The sequence below is a fragment of the Sceloporus occidentalis genome, unplaced genomic scaffold (assembly GCF_023333645.1).
Source record: "Sceloporus occidentalis isolate IW3139 unplaced genomic scaffold, rSceOcc1.0.p SCAF_2, whole genome shotgun sequence".
NCBI classification, from domain to species: domain Eukaryota; kingdom Metazoa; phylum Chordata; class Lepidosauria; order Squamata; family Phrynosomatidae; genus Sceloporus; species Sceloporus occidentalis.
The window spans coordinates 53,600,535-53,620,993 of NW_028316982.1; the positions used below are offsets into that span (position 1 = coordinate 53,600,535).

Genomic DNA, 20,459 nt, shown 5'->3' on the forward strand with positions numbered 1-20,459 from the left:
CCCTCTAAGATGGGATGTATAAGCTGGCAACAAAGATGCAAACAAAATAGTGTATATCATACCCACAACAGACACATTGCTAACATTATTTTTGCAGCACCCCCACCCAAGTGGTTCATTCGTTTTCTACCCTTTGGAAAAGCCCATTCTTTTTTGCTACATCTCAACTAAATGTAGGCACTTCCAAGTTTCATTCTTGTTGTAGAATGTTTCAGAAAAGTCCAATATGAATTCTCTTATACATTTAAGGAAAATATGCATTTATTTTCATTAGAGATTGTGTCCAATATAAAACAACATATTTTAAATACATGAATACTGTATAATAGTAGAGTAGCTTTCATACCAATTTCTTAATGACCATTAAGCAATATACTCTTACTTTAGAATGCTGCTGATACTCAATCTTTTAAAATGAACTCATCTGTGTGAGGAGATAACAACAGCAGTGGATAGCATTTTGGACAAATACTAATACTTTTCCTATCCAAATATTCCTCTCCATTCCCAAGATTACTTCAAAAATTCCTAAACAGAGAAAAAAACTAAGTGCAATCTGACATTACTCCAATGGCATTTCTGTCACTGAAAATCACTCTCATGGGGCAAGAACTTCATACTGCTGGCTTCTACACTTAGATCCAGCTTTACCTGTGGATCAATCAAGCCAGGAAAGGTATTTTCATTGGAAAGCATGGTACCATGGTAATATTTGAACTGGCTCATTGTATTTCACTTAACATTACATTTCTATGCATGGAATTAACTAGGAAAAAAAGGCTGACAGCAAGTGATGTTCATTGTGAAACTGCAATGTGAATCCAGGTGCTCAAGATACTGTCACAATAAAATATATTTTATTGACTTCATGGTTATCTCGCTACATCTAAAAGTCTGGTTCAAGTGTAAATAGTTGAAGATTAACTGAAGTTTATGCAAGACATGTGCATCATATTTCTTGTAAGGTAAACTTTAAACTTGGCACCCCAAAGTAGTATCAGATGGGTTGTCATGGTACATTATAAAAGATGGTTGTGAACTGCTCCATAACCTGGAAATCAAATACATGGAAAATATTTAATGCTCAGTTCCTGCATGATTAACAAGAACAGACAAGAATCTTTCATTCCAATGGAACCAATACATTTATATTTTTAACAATGGTCATCAAGACCAATTGCACAGTTCCTGTAGAATACTAGAATAACAGAAGCTAAGAACCACCAATTCCTGCTAATGTGAAGTCGAAGACTTTCACAGCTGGCATCCATAGTTTTTAATGGGTTTTCAGGCCACATTCTATAAGAGTTTATTCCTGATGTTTCACCAGCAGCTGTAGTTTGCATCTTCAGAGAAGATGCCAGCCACAGGTGCTGGTGAAATGTCAGGAATAAACTCTTCTAAAACATGACCTCATAGCACGAAAAACCCACAAAAAATAATTCCTGCTAACCTAGATATATTCATGCTAGATTTTGTTCAGCCTATTTTCTTTAGGAGTATAGTCAGGGCAAGACACTCTTTAATTTCGGTATGAGTGCTGTCAGTTCAGAACTGAAAAATAACTTGGTAGAAATTGCTCTTTTGCAACAGTCAGTAGACATGTTATTTCCAGCATTTGTTTTGGCTAGAGATACACGATCATGGAAGCCAATATATTTTTGGAACAACTATTCAGATAACATCAAACATGATGGGGATGTAACAAGTTCATCTAATGTTTCATGAAGAACTTGACTGTGCTTGATGGGTGCTCATAAACAGCGACCTAAAGTGTGATTTGTTATTTATGGAAGCAAAATGCTACACCTTGAGGAAACTGACCACTTCCTCCCTGGTTTATCTCCACTTCAGAGGGTAAATCTCTTGCTCATAACATCTTGTCCAAAAGCTTAACTAGGTGTCCATTACATTTCAAAAGGAAGCTGTTTTGCAGTATTTGGGAAGCAACGAGTACTTCTTAAGATATGTCAGTAAGGTAGTATTTCAGAACAGTTTCTCATTTCTTAAAAAAACCTGATTCACAAAGTGCTTAAAAGTATTTTTCTAAGCACTTATAAATTGACAGCTCTTCTCAGTACCATACAAGCAACTGCACAGTATGGCCCTGAAAAGCAGCCAAAAAACAATTTAACTATAAATGGAAAGATGCACACAATCTAATGTTCCCTGGTTTCCACTACAGCACTGTGAAACCTTTTTGCTAAACTAAATTCCATTGTATTTCATGTGCAAATATGTCTTAAATGGATAGGCATTACTTTTACAGAGAGAAAAAGATGGCATAGTATATGGGAAGAGGGTAATGAAACCTAGTCAATATTTGGCAAGACTTGCCTTTTAATACCACCACATATTACAGTCATCTATCTGTCTGAAAAAAATTCCACACTTCGATTGTCAAATGTTTCAGGGTTCACTTTCTTTTTTAAAGCCCAAGTGACTTCTGAACAATCTGTTTGGCTATTTTGTTGAACTGTTCTCTGTCTTCCCGCCACATTTTAGAGGCATCCACATTGGCTCCACTTTCATCATTTGGTTCTGAAATGGGAAACAAGGAAACATTAAATCAACATTTTAAAAGGGGAAGCTAATGGATCTGCCTATATACAGTATTCGTCTGGGCCACAAGTTTTAGAGTGTAAGGCAAGAAGACCAGTTTTGACTTCATACTATGCACTGCTCCAAGTAACAAGAATACTGTAGGCTTCAGAATCTTTTTAGGCCAGGGTGGGAGGGGGGTACAAAGAATGTTTTATAATGTAAACTCAGGTTGCATAGTTTACCATTACTAGCATAAGCACCCTTTGAAATTTGGACTTACATGTACCCCAAGCATTTGCACATCTTACATAAATGAATGAAGAAAATGAGAAACGTCACATCATAAATGTGCAACAAACCATAACTTATACTATCTTTATAATAAAGTAAAATAAAGTATGCTATCAACTGTAACTGGAAATTTCTAATCTCTCCTAGAGAGCCAGTGTGGTGTAGTGGTTTTAGCACTGGACTAAGACACTGGAGAACAGGGTCTGAATCCCAGTCAGTTCCATTGAGTGGACCATGGTCCATATAATTTAAAACCTGGACACACAAAATGCTTGAAATGTCATGTAATTTGTTCTTGTTTGAATTGCATGGCTTACTGCCTGCAGATTAAATGCTGATTTATACCTGCCAACATGCTGACCACAGACAAAAGGATCTTCTCTACACTTTGCACAGGGCTCCATCGTTCTGCACTGCTCTCATAGCCCATAGGATCATCTCCAGGAGCATGAAGAATGGAAATGCATACTCTTCCATCTGGGTAAACTGAAAAGAAAAAGAGAAGTGTTTCACGTAACATCCTCCACACACAATTTTTTTTTAAAATACTGCAGAAGGGGAACATGTTAATTATGCCTGGTATTAATAGCTTAGGCACAGAGAATATATGCCACTTGAAAATCAAGATTTCCCTTAATGCTTTTAATGGAATAACCTAGAAAACCTGTAAAGAAGAAAGGAGACAATGCTGTTTTGTAGCTCTGATCATTCCTAGACAACTGGCTCTCCTGGAATCTCCCAGCAGCAGTAATTTGCATTCATATAGTCCACTGCACCCCTCTACACTGTTTAATGTTTTGTTTTTTTTAAAAAAAAATCTAAAGTTTTTCAAAATCAGAAGTATACTGTTGAACATTTCTGGGTTTGTTTATTGGCAGCCTATATAGCTTTTTGGAGGATCGTAGAGCAGAAAACTATCTCACCTCAGACCCACTACGGGTGACCACTCTTGATGTAAAGACATGGACATATCAATTTTGAATGAGTTGGGGAGATTCAACACATCACCTTCTGAGAAATTTACAGACTTACTTTCTGTAGGTTTCCCACATGCATTCTGTCTAAATATTGTTAGTCATTTCGACATGTAAAAATCTTTATTATTATTACAAATGTTTTAGATATTTTTTGGTCTGGAGAACAGACTTTGTTAACTGTATATTTAACTGTTAAACATGTTGAAATGACTAACAATATGTGTGTGTGTGTGTGTGTGTGTGTGTGTGTGTGTGTGTGTGTGTCAGGTTGTCAGTCTGTTCTGACAGAACTTTGATTAAATTATCATTCTACCCACCCACCCACCCAAGATCTTCCGTAATAAATAACTTTATGGTTTAAAACACATTGGGATTCTGAAGAAGTTTGTAGTTCAATAAAAATATTTTATATCTGTAATAGTCTGGCATTAGTGTTCAGTGCCATTACTCCTTTTCAGTGCTTTGAATGAGATGGAAGTGGGCCAAACCATAAATAGAAATGAGTAACATTGTTCTACTCTAACAGCTGAGGGACAACTTTGTCTCTCAGTTTTTCATTTCACTCTGTCCAGCAACCCTTCACCCAAATTACAGAACATTTAAATGTGTGGTTAAAAGCAGCCAGGCACACTTTCAGATCTTCCCTTCAGCTAACATCTGTACAAGTTTGCAACATGCTAAATGCTATATATAGCTCATAGCTTTTACTCTCTCTCTCTCCAGCCCCAGGGTAGGGATTGGTTGCTGGTCGCTAAAGAAAAGAAAGAGAACATTTTTATCCATCACTTTTACTTCTCTGAAAGAGGAATGTTGAAGAGAGAAGGAAGAACTGAAATATCCATTAAAAGTTCCAAAATACAAACTTAAGAAAAAATACTCATGAAAAGGAATGTGTAAGGTTGGCAACCTGCCCCATCCCTATCCTATTGCACTTAATAATATTGAAGAATTGCTTGAAATGCTGATTTTTGGACAAGACACATATAGAAATGTGTGCCTTGGAAGAAAATACATTCAGATATTCTCAGACACAGCCATGGCTGTTGCAGCAAAATCTATAGTCTGTGCCACTCCGAATAGTAACAAATTTTATTTGGCATAAGCTTTCATAGGCCCGGTCCAGATGGACGGGAAAGGATGCCCTTGGGTGTCAAAATGGCGGCGCCCCGTACAGACGGGTAGCACCATTATGATGTGATGGATGCATCCGCACGTCGTGGCACCATTACAACGTCACAAGTGTGCCATTGGTGCACTGTGACGTAATGGCATCGCAAAAAGAACCTGCTCTTCACAGTTCTTTTTGGTCTGCAGGGAAGTCTCGCGGTCTGGAGGCTGCAGCTTCCCTGCAGACCAAAACTAGGCACTGGTAAATTGGGTTGCAGGCTACGAAAGTTTATGTGCTGCACGGCTTTTGTTGATTTTACATTTAGAAATATTACTTTGCAAGAAGATATGTTCAAAAAGTATGTATGAATGTGTTGATTTTCAAAGTTTGCAAAATAGCATCTAACCACAGTGATTTCATAAATTAGCATGGCCAAACTGCCATGGCCTAAAAAGAATAACACTTTTATTTATTTACATTCCACTAAATTTCCCAACCTTGGGACATAAAAATGTCTTTTAAAAAAATCCTACCGATTCAGCTAAAAAAATTAGTACAACCATTTCTAGCTATAATTCATTACTTTAAGCCACAGGTGGGCAACTGCCAGAAGCTGGGTGGCCACACAGACCCCTCCCTTACACATCATCACTCCAATTTTCAAAATGCCCCCTCCCTTCTAGGGCATAGCAGACAATTCTGCCATGTTTTGGAGCCTTTAAAGAAAGCCCCCCTCCCCCTTGACCTAAAGCAGCTGGGATGGCAAAATATGGCTGGGCAACTTCAGTAGCTTTGTGTCAACTCGACCCATGGCAACCCCATGAATTAGAGACCTCCAAGTCACCCAGTCCTTAACCACCCTGCTCAGCTCCTGCAGATTCCTGGTCATGGCTTCTCTGATTGAATCTATCTGTCTGGAATGCAGCCTTTCTCTTTTTCTATTGCCTTCTACTTTACCAAGCATTATAGTATTTTCTAGCAAGTCATTATAGTCTTTTCTAGTGAGTCCCTTCTTCTCATGATATGGTCAAAAGATCACAACCTCAGTTTATTTATCTTTGGTTCCAGGAAGAGTTCAGGCCTGATCTCTTTTGGACTCATCCACTGGTCTTTTTAGTGGTCCATGGTATTCCCATTTCTATTTACATGGAAGTAAGTACATTCCATTGAAACCAATGGCAAACATTTCAGAAATTGAGGAATAGTAAAAACATTTTTTTTGCAGAATTAAGAATTTCTATCTGGAAGTCTTGCCACCAAAGTTTTGCCTTTATGAAATCACATATATACAAGACTAATGACATCTACACAAAAGTCACACTTCTGTACTTTGCCTTTATTTCTTGTGTGCCACCTGTTGCTGACTACACATAATCACTTAGAAAGCTCAGATTCCCGTTCTTAAAATCTTTTTGTGGGGGTCTGGTAAGAACCACTTATACTCCCAGATCACACTGATTTGTGAGTAACACTTTGTTAAAAGTGTAAAGGGATATCTAAACAAAGCATGTGATGTATAAAGTATGCCTCCTAAGCCAGTAGTGTTCAAAAATAAATTCAAATACAGGGCCAAACAATTGGTTCCTTATCCTTTTGTTGCCTGTCTTAGGAAACAAACAGTAATATGAATAGCTCCCCATAACTGGACTTTATGGGATTTTTTTTTATCTATGTAGAAAACACAATGCCATTGCCTTTTGGTAATACTTACTATTGGGATGAAACATCTCACATGTAAATCGCATCTTTGGAGGGCTTAAGGGATAATCAAGAGGAAAACTCAGAATAGCAGGAAAAACACCATATTCAAAGCAGGTGTCTTCTGGGCCCCTAAAAAAGCAAAAGGGAGTATTAAATTTATGTAACATAGAGCCAATCAGCACTGCTTTATAATGAGCACAAAACTACTAATTTTAAGAATGAAAGCATTAAAGTCATATTTGATTCCAACAGGTTACTGTCAAAAGCTACAGCATTTCAAATAAGTCTCTAATATCTATTAAAACATTGCTATATATAGATATAAGTATGCCACAGAAGTAGTTTTAAATTTGTGGACTAAGACCTACTACAATTATAATCTATCAAAATTATAATCTACTACTGACAGTTACGATCTATCACAGACTGGAACTCTGGCATGTACTGTAACAGGATAAAATCAGATTCCCATACAGTACTTCCATTATTAATCTACACTGGTTTTTATTTTAATAATAATAATAATAATAATTTATTTATTTATTTATACCCCGCTCTTTAGCCAAAAGGCTATTAGAGCAAAGCTGATTCTGATTTTTCCTTGTCCCTCAGCTATAGACTCAGTGCAATATGTGTGAACAAAATCCTATCTAAGAAAATCTATACCCGAGATCCAGCAAGTGCACAGGGTAGAATTTGAGAGGAAGACTGAAACAACATGTTCTGTTGTGTCATGAAAGGTTAGGCAACTACCCATAGAGCAACAATCTGTTTTCTCATCTTTTTCTCCCACGGTCTGGTTTGGATCTAGTCATAGCCAGGCTTAGGGTAGATCCAATAAAATTCATGGGACAAGTTAGTCATGAATGTCTTGTCCCATTAATTCCAACAGGTTACCTCTATTAGCATCCAACCAGTTGCATTTTTAAGTATGAACTAGAACAATTCATAGTTCTAGTATGTGCACTGAAACAAAGATCCAAAGCACACTGCAGAAATAATCCAGTCTGAGACTGCTTTAACTGCCCTGGCTCAATGTTAGGGAATTCTGAGAACTGTAGTTTTGTGAGACATTTAGCTTTCTCTGTCAGAGAGCTCTGGTACCACAATAAACTATAATTCCTAGGATTCCCTAGCACTGAGCCAGGGCAGTTAAAGCAGTCTCAAACTGGATTATTTCTGCAGTGTGTTTTGGATCAAAGATATCCATTTGATTTTTTGTGCATTTTTTTAAAACCACAGACTTAAGATGGAACAAGACTGAACATGTATGGAAGATGATGAATGCAGGAAACAGATCAATTTGTCATGCCATGTGAAATAGTTCTATACCTACAACATATTCATCTTGCCTATTTCTATTCATCTGTTCAATATGATTATGGAAACATTCTTAGAAACTAATAAATTACAGTTTTATATCTCAGACCACTTCCACAGTAGTTGTAATTTTAAAAAATTACCTCTTGATTTTCCTGCTTCTTGAAAGTAACTAGAATACTGTACATTTAAGAACTCTGGACTACAACCCTTGTCCTCAAGTAAGTGATCTTGCTTACTATAGTTTGAGTACCCATATCAATTCCAAAATCCAAAATACTCCGAAATCACAAACTGCACATACAAGTGTCTGAAAAAGTGACACCTTTGCTTTCTGATGTTTCGATGTACATACACCTTGACAAACTGGACTGTGTTCAGAGGAGGGCGACTAAAATGGTAAAGGGTCTGAAAACCATGCCCTATGAGCGACTTAGGGAGCTGGGTATGTTTAACCTGGAGAAGAGAAGGCTAAGAGGTCATGCGATAGCTCTGTTTAAATATTTGAAAGCATGTCATATTGAGGACAGAGCAAATTTGTTTTCTGCTTCTCCAGAGACCAGGACATGGAGCAATGGATGCAAACTACAGGAAATTCCACCTCAACATTAGGAAGAACATCCTGAGAGTAAGAGCTGCCCAACAGTGGAACACACTCCTCGGAATGTGGTGGTCTCCTTCTTTAGACATTTTTAAACAGAGGCTGGATGGCCATAGTTTGGGATGTGTTGATTGTTGAAGCCATCATACAGCCCATGTACTGTGGTACCACTTTACTATAATTTCTTTTTAAAACTTTATACAGAATATTTATCAGATACAGTTAAAGAAAAACTAGCTTCACTTAATTCTGTTCCATAAAACTAAATTAAGAAAGTGCTTTTCCAGATTGGGTACAAGGAATCTCAACCCCAAAGGAATATGCCTCATAACTAAATACAACAGCGTACAGTGTGAGGGGGGGGGGGGAGTGATACCTTGTCTGTTGGACTAATACCAAGGAAGACACAGCTATACTGTGATGCTACTCTCACATTTATGTATGGGCAACAATAATTTATTTTGCCATGATTTATACATGAACCTCTTGTGGCCTGGATTCAGAGAGGCTGTATTTTCCATGCAAAAAGCACCACCATTTTTACAGCAGTGGTTGTTGTGGAGCTCTGTTCCCACTTGGCTTTTTTGTACAATCCCCTAAAAATAGGGAGGCAATAAATAGACAGCTCACATGTGAACCAGCCCTTAACTATTTCTGTCCTTATTTTCTGCCAATGTATCTGGCTTCAACTGTGGCAACACTTTTTGATCTTATCTCTCTTCATATCCTCCTCATCCTAAAGGCCCCCAGACTGGCATAACTTGGTTCAGTGGTAATAGCTTTCTCACTTGAGTAGCTGCTGCTCATATAAAATGAAAAACAGCTGGTATTATAAACAGGACACACATGCATGCACAATTTTAAAGGACACCAATTATTTGATCTCTGCCCATTACCCTACATTTAGCTATTATCCATCAATATAGCTAAGTGTACATTTGCTTCCACATCTATAAGAGTACCCTCAGCATTACCAATATGAGTTTGGAAAAGTTACAACTCCCAGAATTCTCCAGCCCGTGAAAAAGTAAGCTCTGACAGCCAGACATTTAAACCCATGCACAATATAAGGTTCATACCATCAATCTCTTGGAAGAAAATCTTAAGCGTAAAGAGTTAACTTGCTCTCATCCACTCTTACTAACCTAAAACAAAAGCTGAAGAGGGGAGAAATCAAAGCTTGCACATTAAATTACTAGGAAGGTCACAACACTGCTTAATTACCAGGGTGTGCTTATTCAATTATACTCAAGTCTATCTCCAAGGCATGTTCCAGATTTTACTGCTTGCACGTCAAGATATTGCCGGCAGGTGCTGATCTTGCTGCTTTGAAGATGCTGTTATACTGCATGGACAAAGGCTGCAGAAGCTGCTATTTAAAAAAGCATTGTATAACTAAAGCTAATGAGAAGACTCCCCTAATGGCCCTAGAAAAAGGTGTGCATGTTATAATTTACTAGAACTCAAGTAATCAAAGCAGCTTCAGGATGTATAATTAGGAGCACAGGCTGCCTAGGCTTAAGGCTCTTAAAATGAAGAACATCCAAAAGGCACGCATTTTGAGGTGGTGTACCACACACACCCAAGGAGTACTGGCCATCTATTTGGAAAGCAAAATGACTGAATAAGAAATCTCCCAAATGTGTGTCCATGTGTTTTTTTTAAGATAGTTAAAACTTTTTCTCTGTGCACAGCTGAAGGGAACTAAAAACATTACAACAGGATTTAATTTCACAATTATCGGCCCTTTCCAGAAAGGCTTTTTAGTACGTACTGTGTATGTTGTAGGGTTGCCCAGGGGTGTCTCTTTCAGATGCCCCCAACCCTAGTAAGTACACAGTACGTACAAAATGGCGGCGCCCATTCTACATGGGCGCTGCCATTAGGATGTCACAACCGCGCCGCCTCCAAACGGGGTGGTGCGGACGTGACCTCCTGGCCCCACAGAAGGGCGCTTGTGGCGCCCTTTCTGCAGTGCAGGAAGGAGCTCAGAAACAGAGCTCCTTCCTGGGTTTGTGGCGCTGGCGCAGCCTTTACACAGCTGCGCCAGTGTCACAAAAGAGAAAGGGACCGAGCGGCCCCTTTCTCCTTTCCCTGCTGCTGTTGGGTTGTCCTTGGGGCTTGAAGCCCCAAGTACACCCCTTTCCAGGCCGCAGGAAGCGGCCTTTTGCCGCTTCCTGCGGCCTAGAAAAGTGGCGGATCTGTGCCTCAGGGCTGCCGCTGTGGCAGCTGAGGCCCCGATACGTCGGGGAATGGAGCGGGTAATGCGCCATAGTAACCATTAGTGAGTCTCAGAATGAAGAATTTAAGCCTTCTCTGTCATTGCATTATTATTTGATTTCCTTCTGCAATAGATTCAGTCTGCCTCTGTCTTTTACCAATTTACTTCTCTTCATTCAGGCATATTGCTCCTTAGGGCTACCACACTTCTCGGAAAATAAGGAAATACCACCTTATCAACATGCAACACCCTTCAGAAAAGTCTCTTCCCATCATTACAATGCTGTAATTGCTACATATCTGGTGCTTTAATATTAACTATTAGTACATCTGAGGAAGTGGAATCAAATCCATGAAAGTTCACACTAAAACCAACCAGTTAGTTTTATAGGTGCTGCTAGATTCCTCTCTCCACACACACTTTGTTTTTCATGCTACAACAGACAATGATAACTGTCTTTTTGAAAAATGATTCCACTTGGTCCTAGATTAATGGAAACAGCCCCAATCTTTAGATCTGCTTGGTCTCCTAAAAACCTATTCATAATAGCATATTAATAATAAGCACTTTGGGTTGCACTGCTGGAAGAAAGGGATTCAAAAAATATTTCTGAGAAATAAAATATTATTGGCTTATTTAGTCATTAGCACAGAGTTTCTCCTTCCCTACAAATTATAATTTAGCTGCTCACTTAACACATATATTCCAACACTGGCTCCATATGAAATAGTAGAGAACAAAACAACTTTCCAAGCCAACATTCACAAAGTGGTAATTGCCTCTGTGACACAGCTGAGATAGTTTCCATCATAAAACCAGAACAACAAGCTTATGTTCACTATTATGACAGATGGTTTGGCATACTGCAATTTATATTTTTTTAAAAACAGACTCGTATTAAGCTGTAACCAACTAGATGATATAAATGCTGGAATAGCACAGCATCTTTCTGATATTACTGGATCAAAGGTGTTCACTGTTACTTGCAGGGCAACTATCATTTCCTAATCCATCCTGTTTTTAATTGTTAAGCAAGAAAACACATGTCTGGAACAAATGCAAGAGAAATTGTATTAAGCTTCCTCCACTTTCCAGGTTATAGTAAGAATAAGAAATAGATTAAAATTGCACTGCTGCATTATACAACAAATACGAGATGGTAAAAATGTATGCCCTGGCAAGACATGCAGAATTAAAATGATTCCCAAGATATCATGAAAGATGAACCTTCATTAAATTTAGGAACAGGAGTACATAAATGTTTGTAAAGAACTGTGGGCTAAGTACCAGTAGATTATGTCCAGGTTTTTAAGAGATCGTTCATGGTCATGTTTCTCTTTTTTAAAAGAAAATTTCAGAAAAAAATATAACTTATGTGCTATTAGCATCCTTTGAGACTGGAAGACACTTGGTTGATTTAGGAACATAAAATGCAGTATGTATAAAATTATGTATTTAAATTAAATATTAAATTAAAATATTAAAATGCAATTTATTCAGACGGTAATTGTTAACTGAAATTACTTTTTATTTTATTTACATTTTTGTTACAACTAGAGCCACAAGTTTCAGAATTATAAAGAATACATGAATTATGAGGAACACCTTTGGTTCTGCTAGTTTATTAGAAGGCAATTTTTTATAAAAAGAAATCTAGTAAAACCTAGCCACAGTAATCCGTGTAAATCCACAGCAAACCTCCTGATTACACTATCCTAAAGCACTCTACATGGAACTGCCCTTGAAGAAGACTTGGAAGCTGCATCTAGTACAAAATGCAGTAGTACAATTAAATGCAGTAACACAACTAAATGCAGCTAACTGAAATATCATATAGACAGCATGTAATGCCAGTCTTGAATGTCAGTACATTTTTGGTGTGAATTCATGGTGCTTATGATAATATTTAAAGCCCATAACAAGTTGGGACCTCAATACTTGAGGGCATACGTTTCCCATATTTGCCTGCTGGGGGTGAGATCCTGTGTGTCTCACTAGTTAGGTCAATACATTGTGTCATACACTGTGTCAGGATTGAAATTTCTCATTTCCCCCCTAGACTTTCACATTTCTAACAGAAAGCATTTATTAAAAAGACAACAGTATTTCCACACTAGTTTCCACTATATTTTTAGTGACAGTAAAAGTAACACTGTTCCACTAAAATAAGGTAAAAGTTTAGAACTTAACTAGATTCCTATTTTTTCTAATTAAAATTTAAACAATAAAATCGAACAAATGGTAATTTGTTTACTATATTCGTGTGTGTGTGTGTGTGTGTGTATGGTATGAAAGGCATCATATGAAGAGTATGAAAGAAATTTTTAATGTATGTTTCTGTTTGTGAAGTTGAAGGCTTTCATGGCTGGCATCCATAATTTTTTGTGGGTTTTTCAGGCTATGTGGCCATGTTCTAGAAGAGTTTAATCCTGATGTTTCACCTGCATATGTGGCTGGCATTTGCATAGAATGCATTCTCTGAAGATGCCAGCTACAGATGCAGGCAAAATATCAGGAATAAACTCTTCTAGAACATGGCCACATAGCCTGAAAAACCCTCAAAAAACTATGGCGGGATACAGACCGCCGCTTTGTGGCGGTCTCCCGCCGGCGCCATTTGCTCCGCACGGGAGCTGCAGCAGCCAAACCGCGCAGCTCCCGCACGGAGCTTCTTTTTGCAGCGCCTTTATGACGTCGCGAGGCGCTGCTGGCGCATTTGCGACGTCATAGGCGCCGCGACACGTCTGGACGCTATGCGTCCAGTACGTAAACATGGCGGCCCCCATGTGGAAGGGGCGCCGCCATGTTGTACGTATTCTATACGTACTAGGGTTAGGGGGGTGCGGAAGCACCGCCCCTTCCTAACCCTAGTATGTATAGAATACGTACTATATGGCAGTTTGTATCCCGCCTATGTTTCTGTTTGTTTTTATGTTACAATAAAAAATAAAATACTACCCATTTAAAGCAGTCTATCACCTTGCCAATTAATAACTCATACAAATCTTGGACAACTAGGAGCAACTCAGTTTGTAATTATGGGCTAGAGCAGACGGGCGTGAGAAAGCGGCCTAAGGCTGCTCTGGCCACAAGCAGGTTGGAACTGTGCAACCCACTTCCAAAGTGGACTGTGGCTGCTGGAGCCAACCCGCACTACCAGGAGCCCAGTTATCTGACCTGCTTTTTGCTCTAGTCCAAAGGATTGGAGTGCAGCTTTGGGCTGCTTTAGAGGGGTGCAATGTTTGAACACCATGCCTCCAAAGCAGCCAGAAGCCACATCATTTGGCCCATCTGTTCCGAGCCTATGTTGTACAGAAACATCATACAAATAATTCAGAATAGAAAAACAGCTTGAAAAGTTTAAGAAATTAATGATGTCTTCACTTTAGTGGCACAGGGGAAAAAAAGGAAAAAAGGAAAAATACAGGATAACAACTTGGCATTATATCAGTAACATACAATTACAGAAAATAAGAGGGTAGAGAATCTTCATAAAAACATCTGGGAAAAGAACAAACACTTATGGGAGGTCAGTTAATGCTGTAATAATTGTTTTAAGCACACTTATGAACTGTTTCTTCTGTTTTCCCAAGAGCAGCTGCAATCTCTCTCTACCCATTTCACAACTTACAAAGGGGAATTCCAAACTCAAGTAAACATATACATTCAAGTCCTATACCTAAATAAAATATAATTACTTTTCTAGACAGCTTTTTGAAATATTGGCTTAAATTTGTACTTGTTATTTTTAAAAGGAGCCTTTAGGCTGATCAAGTTCTAACAATTAACATTTTTAATGTTATTTTAGTGTGTTAAACTGTTGTGGTAACAAGTACAAACAGTTTTCAAATGCCATCAGTTTTGAAGTTAATGTTAACCCAGTATGCACTGATAAGAGACAGAAAATATATTAACCCTTGTTCTCTATATTTTAATTTAATTGAAATTCACACCACAATACTCAAATGATATGGACCCAGAAGCCTTTCTATATTCTTGAGCCTGACCTATTTATTACTACCTTGTATGGGGATATCCTCGCCTTCAGCAGATGCACAGGTTTCAATCACATTGCATTTGCAAGCTGTGACAACATCAAAGGTGTGCATTTATGTACTTTAAAAGCCTTGCATGAAGCTGCAACATTTGTTTTTGTGCAACAGAAAACAAGTATGATTTTGTGGAACTAAGAAAATTTTACTAAGCAAGAGATACCTGCAAGACAATTTTCACTGAAGTCAATGTGATATATTCCAAGTATGGGTATTTAGGAAAAAGTGTCAGCCACTACACCTTTATACTGTAAGCCCAATTAAAAATGTGCACATGCTAGAATAACTTTCGTTTCCGTCATCAAGAAATACGAGGATTATTATTCTTACGCCATTCCAATATTCATTTCTTAAAAATCAGTTTTGCAAATAGTATATGCAACTATGTCCAACTGCATTTTCAGAAATAATAAAAGTATTAAACTTTTTGTAACGTTCTTCCAAATACTTCCAAATCAAACCTTTAATACTACTTTGTTATGAAACAACAGGGATCCAAAGTGAAGTAACTGAAACATTTGCCTCATTTTTGATAACTTATATTTTATTTGTATATTAAGCATCCCCATTTTTAATGGGAGCTTAACAGTTTTCAGTTACATAATACTATTAAGAAAAAGGAATATGCTATCATGTAAATAAATATCCTCCAAAGCTTTATTACAAATTGTTCTATGTGAACTACATGCAGCCTCACCATAAAGAGAGGAGCTACAAACAAGCCCTCATGAGTCTGGCTAAAACTTCTTCCAGCTTGGCTGGTGGTGAGGCATGATGGGAATGGTAGTTCGTCAGAACTTGAGGGGCCATAGGTTCCCCTGGTCTCTGTTTGCATTCTTATTCCCCATGAAGTGAGAACAGAAGACAGAACATATGTTACTGATCATGCTTGGCTATTATACCTAAGACACCAATGCTATCTTTCTTCTTTTTCTGAGTTTGCTCCAAAACATATGTGGGCATCTTCATTTACACCTTATCTCCTAGGTGCCCTTATGTTCATTTTAACAAACTCCTGTTATTGCTACAACTAAGTTCTTCAAGGAAGTGAAGACCAATAAAAGAATTCAAGAGTGAAGAAATTAAAGGCCTGCTTAGCTAGCAAGCTCTTTAGTTTTATCTAAGGTGTGTTACAGACACCACGAGGGAGCTGCAGCAGCCAAACTGCACGACTCCCGCGCAGAGCAAAAAAGAAGCTCCAAAATGGAGCTTCTTCCTGCGGCGCGGTTATGACACCGCGAGGCGCCAATGGCGCACTCGCGACGTCATAAGCGCCGCATGACGTGCAGACGCACAGCGTCCGCTACGTCAATATGGCGGCGGCCGTGTGGAACGGCTGCCGCCATATTGTATGTATTCACTACGTACTAGGGTTAGGGGGGTGCGGAAGCACTGCCCCTTCCTAACCCTAATACGTAGTGAATACGTACTTTATGGCGGTTTGTAACCCGCCTAAGTTAAGAAAATTAGTTTATTAATAAAGTCTCCTACCTGCCCTTCTTGCAAGTGAACAAAGTGTTTCCATTTACAGTGTTTAAGTGAATGGGTAGATACATACAACTGGAAAAATGTCCAAGGGAGCCCTTAACATGCACTGTTTATTAAAGATCCACATAGGCTTAGTCAACATCTCCTCCGTGAGGCCCATCAGCACAAATTGTTATATATTTAGACATAATTTAAATGAACAATATCTGAATAACTTACATTATCAATGCTTCCCACTCAAAGAAATTTTCTTCATTCATAGGTCCTATTTTAAAAACAAATAAAAATGTTATTTTATTCACAAGGTTTCTAATTTCAAGGTAAAAAAGTAAAAGAATAAGTAAGATTCCTTACCAGCTACTATGCCTTCTGGTGGATTCAGAGTCAGCTCTAAAATTAAGAAAAAATGTCTTAACTATTTTTAATATACTTGATTTTTAAGAAAATAAGGACAAGACGTTCACCAGCCTGCAATGAGAGTGTAAACCACTACGTCAATGACTAAACAGCATTTATGGCTATCCAACTGAGGGAAAGGCTAGAAAAGGAGTGGAAAATGAAGAACATTTTAATGCACTTTGAATTGTTCTATGAACAACTATCTTCTGTTTTAGCAGATGGAAATTACTAGTCTCCCTTTTACCTGCATATTAACTATTAACATGTGTTAGCCCTAACTCTTTTCTAGAATCAGAATAGGACAATGCCCACAGAAAAGGACAGGATGAATGAAGCACCATAAAAAAAGAGTTATTGCTCTCTCTAGTGGAAAAGATGCAAACTCCAGCATCAAAAATCTGTTTGTGGGACTATGCCTTTTTCCTTCCTTCCTTCCTTCCTTCCTTCCTTCCTTCCTTTTTTTTTAAACTTTGAATCACCATTACTCATTGCAGGACAACAGAATTAATTATATATTTGGCATACATAAAGTCCTGGTGTCTTCATTTAAGAAATGAAACTAGCAGCAGGACTGGAAAAGGACACTGCTTTGATCTTATTCCACATGAGGTAACTCCATATGCTTGGTGACAGAAATATCAATTTGGACAAGAACTATTGTCAATATAACATGTTTTTACTACTAAAGGCAGCATTTGCACATGGTATTACACCAGATCATTGCTTCAGCTAAGTCAGAACTGTTTACATTGGCGGGATACAAACCGCCATATAGTACGTCTTCTATACGTACTAGGGTTAGGAAGGGGCGGTGCTTCCGCACCCCCCTAACCCTAGTACGTATAGAATACGTACAACATGGCGGCGCCCCTTCCACATGGGGGCCGCCATGTTTACGTACTGGACGCATAGCGTCCAGACGTGTCGCGGTGCCTATGACGTCGCGAATGCGCCAGCGGCGCCTCGCAACGTCATAAAGGCGCCGCAAAAAGAAGCTCCGCAATGGAGCTTCTTTTTTGCTCCGCGCGGGAGCCGCGCGGTTTGGCTGCTGCGGCTCCCTCGTGGAGCAAATGGCGCCGGCGGGAGACCGCCGCAAAGCGGCGGTCTGTATCCCACCATTGACTAGAAGTGCTTTAGACCTAAGGCTTCCTAGCATTACTGAAGTCACACTTACTGGCACTATTGAAGATGCACCTACTAAAAGATCTTTGCATCCCAAACATGCATCCTACCATTAAACTACTCTCCAGACCTATAATATATTTTTACTACAACCACTACAGCTGACAGTCCTGTTTGAAGGTGTCTCATGATTAATTAATGACAGTAAATTCATCCAATGTTCTGCTTGCTTAACTTGTATAACAGGTTTCTTTACGTTTTATATCATCTAACCTGTAATTTGGGTTAGGCTGTCATTTAGCTCTCCTATATACAACCCAACTGAATGCCATTAGAAAGCATAATAATCAGCATTTTTGGTTAGTATCTTAAACCAAAAGCCAATGTGATATACTGGTTTAAGTGCTAGATTAGGTTTCTGGGAGGCCAGGGTTTGAATACTCACTTGGCAATGGGTCACCCTGGGTCACTGGGTGAAAAGGACAGCAAAAGTAGTCTTTGTTGTTATTATTTTGTGCCTTCAATTCGTTTCTGACTTATGGCAGACCTATCAAGGAATTTTCTTGGCAAGTTTCTTCAGAGGAGGTTTGCCACTGGTATCTGGCTTTTCCAGGGCACGAAAAGGAGCCGCAAAAAGTGGCTCCTTTTTGCACCCTAGAAAGGGCATGATAGCTGTTGTGCCACAGCTTTATGGCGCTCCTTCGACTCTGCATTGTGCAGAGGAGCACCATGACGGCGCGCACCAGGCAATGCATGGCATCACGCCACCTGAGGGCAGAGCCGGGGCATGCATCTTGTAGTCGTTATGCCCTGACTGTGCCCCCAAGCTGGCCTTTAAGGCCTGTCTGCACAGGGCCAGAGTTTATTTCACAGGAAACATTTGATGTTATGTTGATATTCTTCCACTTTTTACGGTTCAGCACATAAAATACCTTATGTACTTTGCCATTGCCTTTTTGCCATTGCCATTCTCTGAGGTTGAGTATGACTTGCCCAAGGTCACGCAGGGGGGTTTCAAGGCTGAGTCAGGATTCGAACCCTGATCTCCAGAGTCCTAGCCCAACTTTCAAATAGACTGACTCATAAGGGAAATGTCCAGAGTTCTTGAATATCTTTTACTCCTTCCTTCTTTCCACTCTCCCACCCACATCCATCCAATGCAAGAGAGGCACAAACACTTCCTAGCATCCCCCCGCAGAGGAGCAGACCGATGAGGAGAGCCAGAAAGAGCCCCTCAGGCCCAGAGGTCCTCCTTTTCTAGGACACATCCTCTATTTCAACCTTCAGTCCAGGAGGAATCCCAAGATGTCCTCCATTTTGAGCAGGACTAAGCATGAACGGACATGTATATTCATGTTTTTAGCTAAGGGTGACCAGAGGTCCTCCTTTTCCAGGACCAGTCCTCCATTTCAGCCTTCTCTCTAGGAGGGATTCCAAAACTCCCTCCATTTTGAGCAGGGCTAAGAAGAACAAACTTATCTTTACAGGAGTGCTTTTTAGCTTTTATTGGGTCATTTTTCTTGAGCGCCTTACCTTTTGAGCTTAGGATCCCTGGTTGCTCTGTCCTAACCACGAAATGTGGGGCGTTTGAGCAAAAAGGCAGGAGGCGACCAAATAAAAGCTAGAAACACTCATACATAAATAGGGACGTGCTAAAAGAAATGACAGCAATTGCCTCAGGGAAACCACACTTGCCCATAGGGAAACATTAGGGAATATTTGCTCATAGGGAAACATGGGGGAATAGTTTGGGGAACACTTGCCCATAGAGAACCACTGGAGGGCAGTTGCCCGTAGGGAAACATTGAACATTTGCCCATAGGGAAACGCTGGAGAGCATTTGCCCAGAGAAGCCCCTCCGGTGCCTCTCTCTGGCGAGGGCTGCGCTGCCATGGCCACTCTCTCCATGGGGCTCAGTGACAGCTCTCTCTATGCGCTCTCGCTCTCTCTCTCTCTCTCTCTCGTGACGCGCTCAGCCCTGTCTTTCTGGGGGAAGGAAACGGCTCCATTTTGTGGCTGTGCCTTGTCCTCCTTGGCGGCGAGGAGAACAGCCCCTGCCTGCCTGCCTGCCTGCCTGCCTCCCTCCCTCTCTCTCTCTCTCTCCCCGGCTTCCGCTCACGTTTATACTCGGCCATGAGTCGCTTGAGGGCCGTGCCGGCCATGGCTCAGCCGCCCACAGGAGACCGCCTCGCTCCTCTGCTGCTGCTGCTGCTGCTGCTGCCGTCGCTGCTCTGCCCACGGAACCACTTCCGGTTTGCCGTGACCCGGATGTCCACCCGGCCGGAAGTCCTCCTCCGAGGCTGAGAGTCTGGGGGCGGCCCAGGAAGCAGCAGCAGCAGCAGCAGCAGCGGGATTCGGACCCTGGTCTCCCGAGGCGGATTCCTAAGGGAGAAGAGCTCGAGTTCATTGACAGCCCTTTGCCTTGCCTTTCTCTTTCTGCCTTCCTCCCATCCTCTTTCTCTTCCTTCTCTCTTCCGCCTTTCTTTCTTCCACCCTTCTCTCTCTCTTCCTCTTTCTCTCTTCCCTCCTCTCCTTCCTGCCTTCTTCTCCCTTCTCTCATCCTTTCCCCCTTCTTTTCTTCTTTCTGTTCCTTCCTTCTTTTCTTCTCTTCCACTCTTTTCTGTCTTCCTTCCTC

The 20,459-nt window shown here is 40.0% G+C and overlaps 1 protein-coding gene across 2 annotated transcripts; it reads right to left on the reverse strand.

Annotated features, from left to right (window-relative positions):
- Positions 1–243: 243 nt before the first annotated feature.
- UBE2G2 (ubiquitin conjugating enzyme E2 G2) lies at positions 244–20,066 on the reverse strand. 2 transcript variants are annotated; one of them, XR_016280016.1, is made up of 7 exons: positions 19,944–20,066; positions 16,658–16,693; positions 16,523–16,568; positions 6,632–6,750; positions 3,181–3,321; positions 2,338–2,541; positions 244–1,051 (listed from the first exon to the last, which is right to left on the reverse strand). XR_016280016.1 is itself a non-coding variant. In XM_089509403.1 (6 exons), the coding sequence occupies exons 1-6, from the start codon at positions 19,984–19,986 to the stop codon at positions 2,429–2,431; spliced, it is 498 nt and encodes a 165-aa protein (XP_089365529.1). In that variant the 5' UTR covers positions 19,987–20,066; the 3' UTR covers positions 244–2,428. The 2 variants fall into 2 exon arrangements, 1 of the variants encoding a protein (XP_089365529.1); XM_089509403.1 differs by having other exon boundaries at positions 244–2,541.
- Between the last annotated feature and the right edge of the window lie 393 nt (positions 20,067–20,459).